At 51.5% G+C, this 14,734-nt stretch overlaps 1 protein-coding gene across 1 annotated transcript in view; it reads left to right on the forward strand.

Annotated features, from left to right (window-relative positions):
- Positions 1-14,734, forward strand: part of Cdh23 (cadherin related 23) — a 305,993-nt gene that overhangs the window by 229,460 nt on the left and 61,799 nt on the right. The window contains exons 30-35 of the mRNA XM_090346502.1: positions 198-586; positions 2,507-2,608; positions 6,012-6,161; positions 7,199-7,327; positions 8,301-8,429; positions 9,256-9,483. Of these exons, the coding sequence (XP_090202628.1) occupies positions 198-586; positions 2,507-2,608; positions 6,012-6,161; positions 7,199-7,327; positions 8,301-8,429; positions 9,256-9,483 (1,127 nt within the window). The remainder of the gene's footprint in view (positions 1-197; positions 587-2,506; positions 2,609-6,011; positions 6,162-7,198; positions 7,328-8,300; positions 8,430-9,255; positions 9,484-14,734) is intronic.

Genomic DNA, 14,734 nt, shown 5'->3' on the forward strand with positions numbered 1-14,734 from the left:
TACAAATAATAATAATAATAAATAGACAGCCCAAACAGCCAAGGTAAGTCTTGAACTTGAATTGCAAGGCTCCTCTGCCACATCTCTTGGGGACAGCATGTGCTGGGTAGGACCGCCATGCAATGGCATGGACAATTTTAGAAGCCACCGAGGAGCCCCACCCCTGCCTGCAGCTAAACAGCCTGTGTCCTCTGCAGGGGATGGTGGCCTGCTGAACTACCGCATCCTATCGGGTGCTGAGGGGAAGTTTGAGATCGACGAGAGCACGGGGCTTATCATCACTGTGGACTACCTGGACTATGAGACCAAGACCAGCTACTTGATGAACGTGTCTGCCACCGACCAGGCACCCCCCTACAACCAAGGCTTCTGCAGCGTCTTTGTTACCCTGCTCAATGAGCTGGATGAGGCCGTGCAGTTCTCCAATGCCTCCTACGAGGTGACCATCATGGAGAACCTGGCACTAGGCACAGAGATAGTGCGGGTCCAGGCCTACTCCATTGACAACCTCAACCAGATCACCTACCGCTTCGATGCCTACACCAGCACCCAGGCCAAAGCCCTCTTCAAGATAGACACACACACGGTGAGGGGCTGGGGTGGGCACTGAAGGGCTTTTCCAATGTGACCATTTACTGAGCTCCATCACTGGTCTCCTTAAATGTCCTTGAGATAAACATCACTGTAGTTGTTTTTCTGCTAGTATTTCAGGGTAGATTTTTTGTTTTTGTTTTCTGGTGCGTGCGTGCATGCGTGCGTGCGTGTGCGCGCGCATGTGTGTGTGTGTGTGTGTGTGTGTGTATGTATATGCTGGGTTGCCAGTACTAGGGCTTGAACTCAGGGCCCAGGCACTGTTTCTTAGCATGTTTGTTCAAGGCTAGCATGCTACTCTTGAGGCATGGCTCCATTTTCAGTGTTTTAATGGTTAATTAGAGAAAGAACCTGGCTAAACTGGCTTCAAACCATGATCCTCAGATTTCAGCATCCTGGGTATCACCCAGTGTTTTTTTACTCTTTTTTTCTTTCTTTTTTTCTTTTTTTCTTTCCTTCTTTCTTCTGTATTAGGGTTTGAAATCAGGGCTTTTGCTTGTTAGGCAAGCATACTACCATTTGAGCCACTCCCCTAGCTCTTTTAATTGATCTATTTTTCAGATAGGGTCTCGCATTTTTGCCCAGACTGGCTAGTTTTGCCCAGTCCTTCTATTTCCATTTATTGAGTAGATGCAATTACAGGTGTGAGCCACTTTGGTTGGGTCATAGTTAAAACTCAATGTCCAGCCCTGTCCCCTTCCCATATTCTTGTATGATCCACGAGATTCCAGGTATTCAGAACTCTGTCCAGGTGCCTATAACCAACTACTAGAATAGGAGATTCTCAGACATTCCTGTTGCTCAGTAAACTACAAGGGTTTTAGAAGCTTGGTGGGGCCAGGGAAAAGACCATACATATATTTCATAGAATATCACAGAAAGCTATGCAAACCATCATGTCTTCCTTTTGACCTTGGCTGTTAGGAATCTCAGATGTACATTTTATCCTTTATTAGAAGTGACTTCTTAGCAGGGCACAGTGGCTAATGCCTGTAAGCTTAGCTACTCAGGAGGCTAAGATCTGAGGATAGTGGTTCAAAGCCAGCCTGGGCACTAAAGCCCATCAGACTGTTATCTCCAGTTAAAAAACTGGAAGTAGGGCCAGTAGTTTGGCCTAGTGGTTGAGTGCTTGCCTAGCATGCATGAAGACCCAGATTTGATTCTTCTGTACCACATACATAGAAAAAAAGACAGAAGTAGTCTATGGCTCAAGGGATAGGGTGGTAGCTTTTCTTTCTTTTCTTTTCTTTTCTCTTTTTTTTTGTCTGTCAAGGAGCTTGAACTCTGGGCCTGGGCACTGTCCCTGAGCTCTTCAGCTCAAGGCTACCACTCTCTCCCTGGAACCTCAGCCCCACTTCCCAGTTTTCTAGTGGTTAAGTGGAGATAAGATCCTAACTGGCTGGCTTTGAACCGAAAACCTCAGATCTCAGCCTACTGAGCAGCTAGGATTACAGGCATGAGCCACCTTGCCTGGCTAAGTATATCTTTTTAATCAGAATCTCTTCTTTGAAAACTAACAAGGTGGGAATCATTCCACTTACAAGATGAGCAAACCTCTTTCCAGCCCACGAAGAGTTTCCAGGCTAGGCATAGATGTGAGAATAGTCATTGAGGCACATACCAGTGGCCCAGGGAGATGAGAAAAGCACTCTAACAGAAATTGAGAGGCACACATGTGAGGCCCTCAGAGGGAGCCATCCACTTGGCCAGGGAGCAGGGAGCCTGTGTGGGATAGGCTCAAAGGGGTCTCAGAGCCGTGGAAGCAGCCAGCCTCCATGTACCAAGCAGAGGAGTGGCATGCAGGTGAGAGGTAGCGAAGCCCAGCCTGGCCAAAGCCTAGGACTCTTAGGGGTAGGCAGGCTGGGCTCTGGCTGGTGACTGTGAAGTCACTCGCCCTCTGGACTCCCCCTTCTAGGGTGTGATTACAATCAAGGGCCTGGTAGATCGGGAGAAGGGCGATTTCTACACTCTGACAGTGGTGGCCGATGACGGTGGCCCCAAGGTGGACTCTACCGTGGTGAGTGTCCCTGACAGAGTGCCCAGTGGCAGCAGCCTTTCACAGTTCCCCAGCATGCAGGTTGGGGGTGGGGGTGGTAGCAAGGGCCAGGCCACAAGAGCTGTGGGACCACTTTGCAAAGCTACACTGGGGCCAGTGGGTACGCTGCAGACAGGCATGAGGGCTGGGCATCAAGGCTGAGACTACAGACAGGCATGGGGGGTGAGGGGATCAGGACCTACAAGACCTGGAGGGCGTGGGGGCTGGACACACCCTGCCACTAACAATCTACATCTGCTTTTCTCTCCCCCTCCTCCCACCCATGCTGACTACAGAAGGTAAGTAGCGTGGGGACTGGCTCCTCATTTCTAGCACCCCTCATGGCCCCAGACCTCCCTGCCTCCCTTGGAGAGAGAATGTGTACAGACCTGTAGCTGGCGTCCCCTTTAGACCTTTCATGCTCACCCTCCAGTCTCTCCATTCCTGCACTCAGAAGCTAGGTGCCCTCTCCAAGCTCTGCCCTCCATGTTCTCCTGGACTCTATGGGGCCGTGGGATAGGGTGCACGCATAGGAAGGGGCTGTGAGGCCTTGTCCCAGCCCTGCTTCTCATTGGTTGCTTAGCCCCTCTGTACTTCTCTTCTGTCATTGGAGGAGTTAGGTAGCACATCTCAAAGAAAAAGCCCTTCATTGTCCAGCGGAGGTGTTGTGTCCCACCCAAAGCCTCTTTAAAGGGGATCCCTCACCCCATTAGGGAGGCCAGTGTGGTGCTAAAGAGAATATAAAGTAGGGTGCAGAAGGCCAGGCCTGGGAGCATCAGGACAGCAGCACAGGAGAGAGGAGGTGGACTTAGGTGTGTGCTGGGGCATGGGGAGGGCAGTCACTGAAGGCAGAGGGGACAAACAGGCCCACGGCTGGATGGAGTAGCTCATCAGGGCGCTCAGAGTTTCAGGTTGAAGTGGGCATGGCTTTGGAGCCACAGTACTCAGCCCTGGGCAGGTCTGACATCTTGGCAGGCCCCACAGCTAGCCAGCACCTCACAGCCTTTGTGACAGCTGCTTTGTCAGCCCACTGAGTCTCTTTCATGTGGATTGAGGGACAGAGCCCACCCAGTGGCCTGGCTAAGAGCCAGACATAGCTGCAGGTGGTGGGGGAGGCTTTGGTCCCCACAATGCCCAGCTGCAGCCACCCTGGCAGGGTCCCAGAGGACAGCCAGAAATGACGGTGGCAGTACGCACGTGCCAGGTGTCCTTTAGCTCCCGGGGAGAGAGTCTGAGGTGTGCAGAGAGAAATCAAGGCCTTCTGAGTTTGCATCTTTGCCTACATTGGAGGTGGTGGTGGTGGCTAGCTCTACCCCAGTCCACCGTGGCCACAATAAATCAGGGAGCTGAGACTGCAGGTGTGACCCAGAGCCCCCACCCAGGGGTAGTGCTGACCTCTGCCCCTCCCCCTGGCAGACAAGGGTTTCTGATAGGTACACCTGCTGTGCCACTCTCCTGTCACAGCCCCGCCCTCCTGTGGAAAGCAGGGCACGCCCTCTACTTGCCCCCCATACCCTTTCTGCTGATTTCCTCTAAGGACTCCCCACTGCTGCCCTAGATAATGACTGTGCTACCCCAAACACTGCTCAGGCAGGAGGGGCCCTTTAAAGATGGCACCATTTCCTCTCCCGGACAGAAGCCAAACCACAGTTCACCTCCACCTGACTCCTCCCCGTCCCCAGCCCCAGGAGGAACCCACAGGAAGGGGGCAGGGCTCTGCCATAGGAGCTTCACTTGACAGCTTGGGGCCTGGGCAGGAAGGCTGGGTCCTGAGGCCCCTGTCATCCTACTCACGGAGCCGGCTCCCCTCCAGCAGCCTCCCACCCCACTCCACCACCACTATGATCCATGTAGCAGAAGTGGCAGGGGTCTCCCTCGGCTCAAGGTTCAGTTAGGAGACCAAACTCTGACACAATTCTTGTCTTCACAAGCATAAGACAGAGTTAGAGAAAGCCAATGGATCAGGTCACCATACCAATAAATGTGTGCCCCATGAGATGTCAGAGAGGGCTTCCCTAAGGAAATGGCCTCAACTGAGCTCTGAAGAATGTACAGGAGTTAATGCAGCCAAGAAGAAATGGCAGCTCAGGCAGAGGGAACAGCATGTGCGAAGGCCCTGTGTTATGAGGAAGCATGACAAATTTGAATAGGATCTTAACTCTAGTGAGGGAGTCCAGTTGTTATTCTAATGCCACCCATCATCAGACTGGGGCTCAAAGGCTTCGGGGAATGAATTCTCTAGCTAGAGTTTATGATTTTGGACAGTTTTGTGGTCTACTAGACCACAGTTACATCAGATTTACCCCCTTAATGTTTTCATTTGCTCACTTATCTCTCCCAGCCTCGCTCTGGGTGTAGCTTTCAGCTGAGAAAATTTTTTGAAAAATCAAAGGCTGAGTCACTATTTCCAAAGTTCCACAACTCATAAGCAGGAGAACTGACACAGCTGTAAAGCCTGCGCTCATTTCCCTGTGGGCCTCACTGCTGAATAAAGACAGGAGCCAGGTTGGAACGGAAAATAGAGGCCTAGTGCCCTGGTCTGGAAGACAGGGCAGCATAGAGAGGCTCAGCAGGCTATCTGCAGGTGCAGTTCACACAGCAGGCAGGCCCGGAGCCTGAGCCCCAGCCCTGTCAGGGGCAGGGCAATGGAAAGAGATCTGGCTAGGAGTCCGAAATCTGCAGTTGCCCCCTTGCCCACCCCTCAGTGCCGAACTCAGAGCCACAGAAGCCCTGCCTGCCCTCTGGCACATGGGATCTTCTGGGGACCAGATGCAGTTCTCATACTGGACCCACCCACCTACATCTGGCTTTCCACAAGAAACCTAGAATGTACAGGCAAAGGAAAATATGTTCTTGGCAGTTTACACATGGCTAGTTTTTATCTGATAGAACTTCACCTCCCTTGCCTGCTTGCCACTACTCAACTGGGACCCCATGCCTCCTTCAGGCTTTGGCCCTGGGCCCCAGACCCTCCTCCTTCAATCCAGAGGCTGCTTTAGGGAGCTTGGCCGGCAGATGTGGCCTGACCAGCCCACATGTAACTTCCCTCTCCTGCATGTGACTCATCCCCTAAGCCCACTTAAAAACAGAAGGCTATGCAAGTACCACACTGGCATCCCCATCCTGGGCCTATGTAGCCAGTGCCTGGCTTTCCAGCTGCCCTTGTCCCTACCGCCTTGCAATTCCCCACCATCTGAGAACCCTCTCCTCCTCTCCCGATTCCCACACAGACCACATGTGAGCTCAGGGCCCATTGGGATTGATCCTGGTAGTCCAGGACTGATCGGAGGCCTGGCCTGGGCTGCACACACGGCAGGACACACTGTTCATGGTTAGGCCAGAGGAGAGCTATAGGCATCTCACCATGCCACTCCCCCCACCCCAGGTGTACATCACTGTGCTGGATGAAAACGACAACAGCCCTCGCTTCGACTTTACCTCTGACTCCATTGTCAGCGTGCCCGAGGACTGCCCCGTGGGCCAGCGAGTGGCCACCGTCAGAGCCCGGGACCCTGATGCCGGCAGCAACGGGCAGGTGGGCACTAAACTGTACAGCCAGAATCTGCTCTACCAGTAGGGGCACTTTCATGCCTCCATGACCATTGAAGCCATTCCCACCACCAAGAGAGTCAAGCACTCTCCCAGCCCCCAAGCCACTTTGCTGAAACCTGGGTTCAAGAATCACCCAGGCACACACCAATTCAGCAGGTCTGTCTCCACTTCTTTCTCTCCCTTCCTCCCTCCCTCCCTCTTTTTACAACACTGGGAATTGAGTGCTATCACTGGAGCCACACATACCTTTTATTTTTTTTTTTAGTAAACTGGGGGCCTTGAACTTGCCAGTCAAGTGTTCTAAACACTTGAGCCACACCGCCAGCTCCAGCTTTTTTGCTGTAGTTAAATTTCAAATAGGGTCTCACTGTGTATCTGTGTGTGTGTGTGTGTGTGTGTGTGTGTGTGTGTGTGTGTGTGTGTGTACATGCACTCACACCAGTACTGAGACTTGAACTCTTGAACTTAGGGCCTTAGCTTTTTATTCTCAAGGCTACTACTTGAGCCACCGTGCCACTTTTGACTTTGATGGTTAAGAGATGAGAGACACATGGACTTTCCTATCTGGGCTAGCTTCACACCATATCCTCAGATTTCAGCCTCTTGAGTGGCTAGGATTATAGGCATGAACCACCAGTGCCCAGCTAGGTCTCACACTTTTTTTCTGGAACCAGCTTGAACTGTCATCCTCCTATTTACCTCTCACATATCTGATGTGACAAACATGGGCCACCACATCCTACTTACTAGTTGAGGCTCAACTATTGTCCAGGTGGGCCTCATGTCACAATCCTAACTTCTGTTTCTTGAATAACTGGGAATCCAGGTACATATCTCCTCAGTGGACCTGCCCTCTCCCCTTTTGAGGGCCCACAATATTTGTGACTCCGACCTCTCTTCCCAGGCACCCTTGCAGGACAGAAGGCCCACATGTGTCTGGGGAGGCCAGGCAGTCCTCCTTGGCCTGGCCTGGCACCTCTCCTTACCACTGCTTACCCCTCACCAGCTCTCCTCCAACAGGTGGTCTTCACCCTGGCTTCTGGCAACATCGCTGGGGCCTTTGAGATCGTCACCACCAATGACTCCATTGGTGAAGTGTTTGTGGCCAGGCCGCTGGACCGAGAAGAACTGGACCACTACATCCTCAAGGTAGGGACCGGCCCTCAAGGCAGGGCTGAAAGCCACTCCTGACTGCCCAGGAGGGCATCAGGCCCTGGCAATCACCTTCTCTGCTGTTACCAAGTGACTTGGGGCAGGCCTCTCAGGGCCAAGAGAGCACTTGGGAGGAGTCCCAGGTCTGGGTCCCCACCATCAGAGCCAGCAGGAGAGAGAGAGAGCCTGCTGGAGCATCTCTGACTGCCAGAAACATAGCATGCCCTGGGGAAGTTTTATTGTTCTTTTGGGCCTCAGTTTCCCTCCCTGTGCAGAAAACAAAAGAGCCCTCACCTGGCCTGTTCAGCTGAGATGTCATTCAAGTACAGGTATAAGGAGCCATAATGGCCTTGATGTCCCCTGAGATGTCATCTGGCCATGCACAGAGGACTATCTGGGAGTCCCAGTGCTGTGCCTCTGGGGAGCCTGAGATCTGGAGGGCTGATGACTGCCTGGTAACCATCAAAGCAGCACCAAGACCCCCAGGGACTGTCTCTGCCCATGATCAGAACTCCAGCACCTTACAAAGGCATATTCCAGGCTCCTTCCCCATCTGCCAGGGACCAGATCACAGTGCATAGAGCTGAGGTTTTAGAAGCAAAAGGCCAACCTTGAGTCTGATCGCAGGCCCAAGGTCATGGTCAGGGACTGGCTGGTTGCAGAGATCAGGCACTAGTGGAATGGGGGAGGGGACGGCCTGCACACATTGGAATCCAATCTGAAGTGAGTACTGGCAGACTTGAGCAAGAATCATTCACGATGTGAGGCAGAAGGGGAGACTATAGGGGGAGTCCAGACCTGGCCAGGTCACTTTGGCGAGAGGGGGTGGGCAAGAATGCCATCAAATCCCTCTACCCTCCCAGGTTCTCACCCCAGGTGAACAGTTCTTGATTCAGAATCATGGCTTTGTGGTCCTTACCCTTTTTAGTCTTGACCCCATGCCTCTTCTGCCTCTTCCTCTTTCTTTTAGGTTGTGGCCTCGGACCGTGGCACCCCCCCACGGAAGAAGGACCACATCCTGCAGGTGGCCATCCTGGACATCAATGACAACCCTCCAGTGATTGAAAGCCCCTTTGGATACAATGTCAGTGTGAACGAGGTGAGGACAGCTTCAAGGCCCATATCGCTGACCATTCAGAACTGTGTGCAGGAACTGACCACGAAGCGTCTGTATAAACATCACCCTGGGGCATTGCTCTCTCAGTCCTCATATGGGGACTGGATTTTCCATAATTATGCCCCTAACACCTAGCCTGAGTATCTGTTTGGAGCAGGGAAAGAGAGGAGATAAAGGAAAAAGAAGAAAGTGCCCGATATCAGTGGCTCACACCTATAATCCTAGCTACTCAGGAGGCTGAGATATAAGGATCACAGTTTGAAGCCAGCTCAATAGGAAAAAATCCAAGAGGCTCTTATCTCTAACCATGAAAAGCCCAGAAGTAGAGATGTTGATCAAATAGTAAAGTGCCAACCTTGAGCAAAAACCCCTGAAGGATTTCACCCAGGCCCTAAGTTCAAGCCCCTGTATTGATACAAAATAAATACTATGATTTAGCTTAACTGCATTTTCCCTCATGAGTCTGGGCCACTGCCCAGGTATTTCTGCTGGGCACAGCTGGGCATTGTGGAATGCTCATCAATCAGACAGCACAGAGGGCGTGGGGACCCAGTCTCACTATCCAGTCATGGACTGGCTGTGCTTACCTGTACCTTCCCTGCACCTCTGTTTGTTCATCTGTAAATGAACTTGACATTCCCAGGGTGTCACAGGTGCCCACAGAACCTTCTCTGGCAGCATCCTTGTCACCCTCCTTCCCCAGGGGAGATGCAGCTGAGCTTCCAGGGGTCCAAGTGAAGCCCACATGATACCTGGGAGCAGGGCCCAGACTTGTGCCTGGAATGACCACCTCCTCTTCTCTTCCCAGAACGTGGGCGGGGGCACCGCTGTGGTGCAGGTGAGAGCCACGGACCGCGACACAGGGATCAACAGCATCCTGTCCTATTACATCACCGAGGGCAACGAGGACATGACCTTCCGCATGGACCGTCTCAGCGGCGAGATCGCCACGCGGCCCGCCCCACCTGACCGTGAGCGCCAGAGCTTCTACCACCTGGTGGTCACTGTGGAGGACGAGGGCACCCCCACACTGTCGGTGAGCACAGCCAAGCCCCCTGCCTCCTGTGAGGGCAACCGGGTGGGTGGGGTGGAATCCCCCCACATAGCGGGGGAACCCCAGACCCCCTTCGTCACACCTGTAGACCACACCTGAGGGCTGCTGTGAGCCACATGGGAGGAAAGCTGATCCACCAGAGTCCCATCCGCTCCCGGCCTCCGTGGTGTCTATGCTGTGGTGTCAGCTGAGCCGCACTGTCATGGGGCCATGCTGACCTATACGATGGTACCTATGGAAAGGCAGCCCCTGGCCATCTGCTTGCATTGGGATAGAGTAACATTATTGCAGTACATCAAGGTGGAAGGACTGATGTCTGTGTACCAGGCTAATGCTCAAATGAGCAGAGCCACTGCCCACAGCCATATCCCATGACTAGGGGAGGCGGCACTGGCCCTCAGCCTTGCAGTGACCATCCATGCTGAGCTGTGGTCAGTGGACCATCTGTGATTTGAGAGCAGGGAGTTAGAGCACTGTGATCTGGCTGTGTGCTAAGAAGATGGTCAGAACTGGTCAAAAGGTAGGTAAGTTTACTGCAGAGTCATTGTTTGGGGGGACTCAAATTAGCTCGTGTCTGTGGAAGTAAGCGATGAGGAGGAGTAATCTGTTGCCGCAGTTACAGTGGTGCTTGCCGTGTGACACTGTGTGCATGTGATGTAGCAGGCATCCTGGAATGACAGTCTTTCATTTGGCTGTGATACTGCAGGCTGGGGGGTTAGTGTCGGCTCAACCGCCAGGCTCTGCCAGCATATCTTCCTGCACCCTGCTCCGGCTGCTGAGTGTTAGATGGTGCTGGAGGTTGCCTGGCCATCCTTGGGGGATGGGTGTGTAACAGGGGCAACTCCACCAGCTGTCACAGAGCATGAGAAGTTCAAGTGCCAGAAATGGGCAAAGCCTTCTGAGATCCAAGCTGCACGCTGGCACAGGGTCCCTTCCACAACATTCTCTTGGTCAAAGCAAGTCAAAAGCCAGTCCAGATTAAAATTGAAGCAATAAACAACAAGGTGTTGCAGAGCGTCAGTGTAGTAAAGGGCAAAGATGTGACCCTTCGTGGCAGTCAATCTCCCCAAGATTCTGATTGCTTAGCATTACCTCTGTGCCCACAAGTGACTTTAGATGTTCTTCTTGGCAATGGCGTTATGGAGAAGGGGCCAGAGTAGGACTGGTATCTCTGGGGAACAGGTAGGAATACTCCCAGCACTCCCCCCACACACACACACCAGATTGTGAGGGACCAAGCCCTCCTAGTAACTAAGATTTGACGATTGAGGTTCAAAGCCAGCTGAAACGGAGTCTAAGTCCATGAGATTCTCCAGTCAACCAGTGAAAGCCAGATGTGGAGATGTGGTTCAAGTGGGTTTTTATTCTATACATTGTGAAGAGTCCAGGAGGCTGGACTTGCTCTGGGTACTCAGGCTCCCTCAGTCCTACTGGAGGCCAGTGTCACTGCTAACTAAGCTAAACAGAGACACGTGTCACTTACTGGGGGCCAAAGCAAAGCAGATATCATTTATTGTAGAGACCTGGAAGAACCCATTTTTTTGTGTTTGTTTGTTTGTTTGTTTGTTTGTTTTTCTAGTCCTGGGACTTGAACTCAAGGCCTGGGCACTGTTCTTGGGCTTTCCTTGAGGCTAGCACCCTACCACTTGAGACATAGCACCACATCCAGCTTTGTCTATGTATGTGATAACAAGGAATTGAACCGAGGGTTTCATACATGCTAGGCAAGCACTCTACCACTAGGCAACACTCCAAGCCCCAAGAACTCAGTTTTTTGTTTTGTTTTTTTTGTTTTTTTTAATTTGTTATTGCCGGGGTAATGTATAGAGGAGTTACAGGAGAACCCATTTTTGACACATTTTTTCCCCTAACTGGACCTAACTTGGGGGTCAGGGTGAGTCATCTTGGTTGTCCTTGCAAAACCATTTCGAGGTGTGCCTGACTACCAGCAACAGACCCTTAGTGATGAATTAATAAGTCAGAGGGTATTTTTCTCATACCAAATCTCTGGGGAGGATTACAAATGTTGATTTCACCCTCAATAATGACAGAGGTTATGTTTCTTAGATTTTTTCTTATGGCTGTAAGATAGCTGCTGTAGCTCGAGCCATCATGTCAGCATTCAAGGCATAGACAAATTGCTGTGTCAGCAACTTCTGATCCTTTATAGGGAAAGAGAAGATTTCTTTGAGGTGGTATCCAGATCTCTGCTATATTTTGGCCATAAGTTTGTCATGTGGACACAACTAGCCACAAGGCAGGTTGGAAAACATGAGGGAGAGGATTGTCATAACTGGTTTATTCCCTGGAGTCCAGGTACAACATTGCCCTAAACCAAAACAGAACTCTGTCACTTAGAAAGAGATAGAAGATAGATTTGGGATGCCAGCATTTCTGAGGTAGGCAAGCTATCCAACACATACACCCATACACACATCCACGCATAGGTACGCAGAGTTTGCAGAGGAGGAAATAGCCATTAGAAATATTCTCTGAGGTTCAGAGACCAAGTATGGCTTGCTTTTGCTTCCTAGGAAAACAAGACTTAAAGAAATGGGAAATCACTTGAGATATAGTTAACCACTCAGGACAGTGGCCACAACCCAAACAGTTCTTGCACAACTTAGAATTGGTCCCCATAGCCAGAGTTTCTAGCTGTTGGCAAGAGTCTCTTCAGAGACTCAGCCCAGCCCTGTAGGAGCCATAAAATGCCCTCTTCACCCCCTCACTTACTTCACTTGAAGCAAGTCTCAGCCCATTCGGATCCCTGGTGTGGGTGTGGAAAGTTGGGCAACAGTTATCCTCCCCACTGTGACCATCACTAGTTCTATTCCCCCAGGCCCTATAAAACAGCCTTAGGTGACCAGGAGAAGGGAAAGCTTCAAGGCCAGCACACATGTAAACAGGTGGTGGTCTGAGCTGCATCAGACCTGGCTTTCTTTAGAGTAACACACAAAAGCAGCAACTAGTTTCAATGAAAAAAAAAGATTTATAGAAAGAATTAAATTGAAAGGATTCCCTTTTGTTGTTTCCTCTCCTTCCTCCAGTTTGGAAAGACCTCTATTACTTGAGTTTTGGAGTAGAGAGTGTGGTGGCTCAGTCTGAAAAAATAATACTGGGCTCTGATGGTTAATTCATTCATTCATTCATCCATTCATTCATTCACTCACTCGTTTAGCCATTGATAAGCACACGATCCTTGAAGGTCCCTGTGCCAAGCACTGCTGATAGAGAGAAAAAACACTGGGGTCCCCACCTGAAGAAGGATAGTTGAATAAGGGAAACAATGAAGACATCTGTGTGGGAGGCCACCAGGCGGATGGTGCACTGAATGGAGCTTAGGGAAGGCTTCCAGGAGGAAGTGGCACCCGTGCATTCTCCATTGGTCAGTCATAGTGGCATGACTGAGGAGGAAATGGGAAATACGTTATAGCCCAGGTACAACCTGGACATAAACTAAGAATGAAGAATAATCTACAGGGGCTTCAGCCAGGGAAGTATTCTGCAGCACACAGGATTCACTGAGCCATCTGTTTGCAAGGGCTGGTCCCACTGCCTTCCCAAGAGCTCTCTGCTCCTCCTACCCTAGTTGAGAAGGAGAAGGGGCAGAGCTGGCAAACCAAGGCTTTGCAGCCCATGCCTGCTGTTGCTGGCATTTACCTCTAAGGAACATCAGACTCCAAAACTTGCATCTTCTGACCAAATCTTACCTCTGGGCTAATAAATTCTCAAGGTGATGAGGATCCCCAAAGACAAACCTGAAAAAGAATTGACCAGAGCAAGATACTTCTCTGCCCTTGGGCAGATTTCACTGGGATAGATATGGGCAATCTTTCCCAGAGCAAGCAGATGTCAGAGCAGCACCAGGCTAGCTGAGCTGAGATGTGGAAGACCATGTCTTCCTCATGACCTGAGAGGTGGAAAATGATGTAGTCCTACACAGACCTGTGCAGAGACAGCCAGCAGGCTAACATGGGACTTCTCAGCGTTAGTTGGTATAAAACCAGGCAGCAGTGGCCCAAGACAAACCTTCCATCCATTTGTAAGGGCCATTTGTTCATTCATTTGACAAAGCCACAGATTAATGTACCCTGGGCTGCCCTCGTAGGCTCTCAGGCTGGTAGGGGAAGGATATGTGGCAGAGCTAAGACTCTTAAAGCCAGAAGGCTTTCATTCACATCCCTGTCTTAGAGGGCCAGGCTGTCTAAGCCCAGGACCTAAGAGTCAGCTGCCAAAGAACTTACCCAAAGCTCTGAGGCCAAATCCACCTCATTCCCTAGAGAATGGTGGAGACCATTCTCCTCCCAGACTTCAGCCTGTACCTCCCAGGCTAGGAACAGCTGGGCTGAAAGAGGTATTTGGGCCAACCCCAGGCATGCCACACAATGGTATGCCACCATGCCACAGGAAGTCATTGTATAGTTAGCCTTGTGTGAGCTCCAGGACACAGGCAGGAGCCCTGGACTGTGGAGAGGCCGTAATGGCAGGAAGGGTTAGGCCTGCAAGAGGAAGGGATGGGCCCAGGGAAGAAGGATGGAAGTTAGTGGAGGTCAGGGGCTGAACCTTGGCCAGCCCCAGAAGTACCCTTGGCAGGACGTGGAGAGGCTGGGACAGAATGCCTGCCACATGAATTGCAGCCAGCAGGAAATAGTTCCAGATAACAAATCCTGACTTCTCAGGCTGCTGAGGATGTGCAGAGGACCAGCTGGAATAGGAAACAAAATTTCTAACGTCTACTTCTGGCCTAAAAGGCCCCAGCTGTGACCCTATGGTGACATGTGATGCCTGGGGGTTGCTGACCACATTTTGAGTGGAGAGCTCCTTCTGTTTATCACTCCTAACCTCTGTGACTGCTGAGATCCCTGCTTTCCCTGGCTGGGCTCAGGACTGCAGCCAGGCCCTGCGCCTGTGCCCACACCAGCCCCACAGAACTGCTCCAAACCCTTGCCTTTCCTTTGCTTCCTCAAGGACCTTCTGTGGCTGCTCAGATGCTGAGCATGCCACTGGCTGAGTGCTTCTAGAGACCCTGGGGCTCAGTGATCAGCACAGGGTATGTCCCTTCTCTGACCCCTAACACAAGTAAGAAAGGTACATGGGCTACTGCACCTCCCAGGGGGCCTATGGTTTCATGGTTACCAGGCAGGAGGGAATCACAGACATTGGGGGCAGAAGGAACCTGCACAGTAGCTGCAGGAGCTCTAGACTGCATGAGAAGGCTAAGGCAGGTTGAGCA

The sequence above is a fragment of the Megascapheus bottae genome, chromosome 15 (genome assembly GCF_031878675.1).
Source record: "Megascapheus bottae isolate mThoBot1 chromosome 15, mThoBot2.hap1, whole genome shotgun sequence".
Classification (NCBI taxonomy): Eukaryota; Metazoa; Chordata; class Mammalia; order Rodentia; family Geomyidae; genus Megascapheus; species Megascapheus bottae.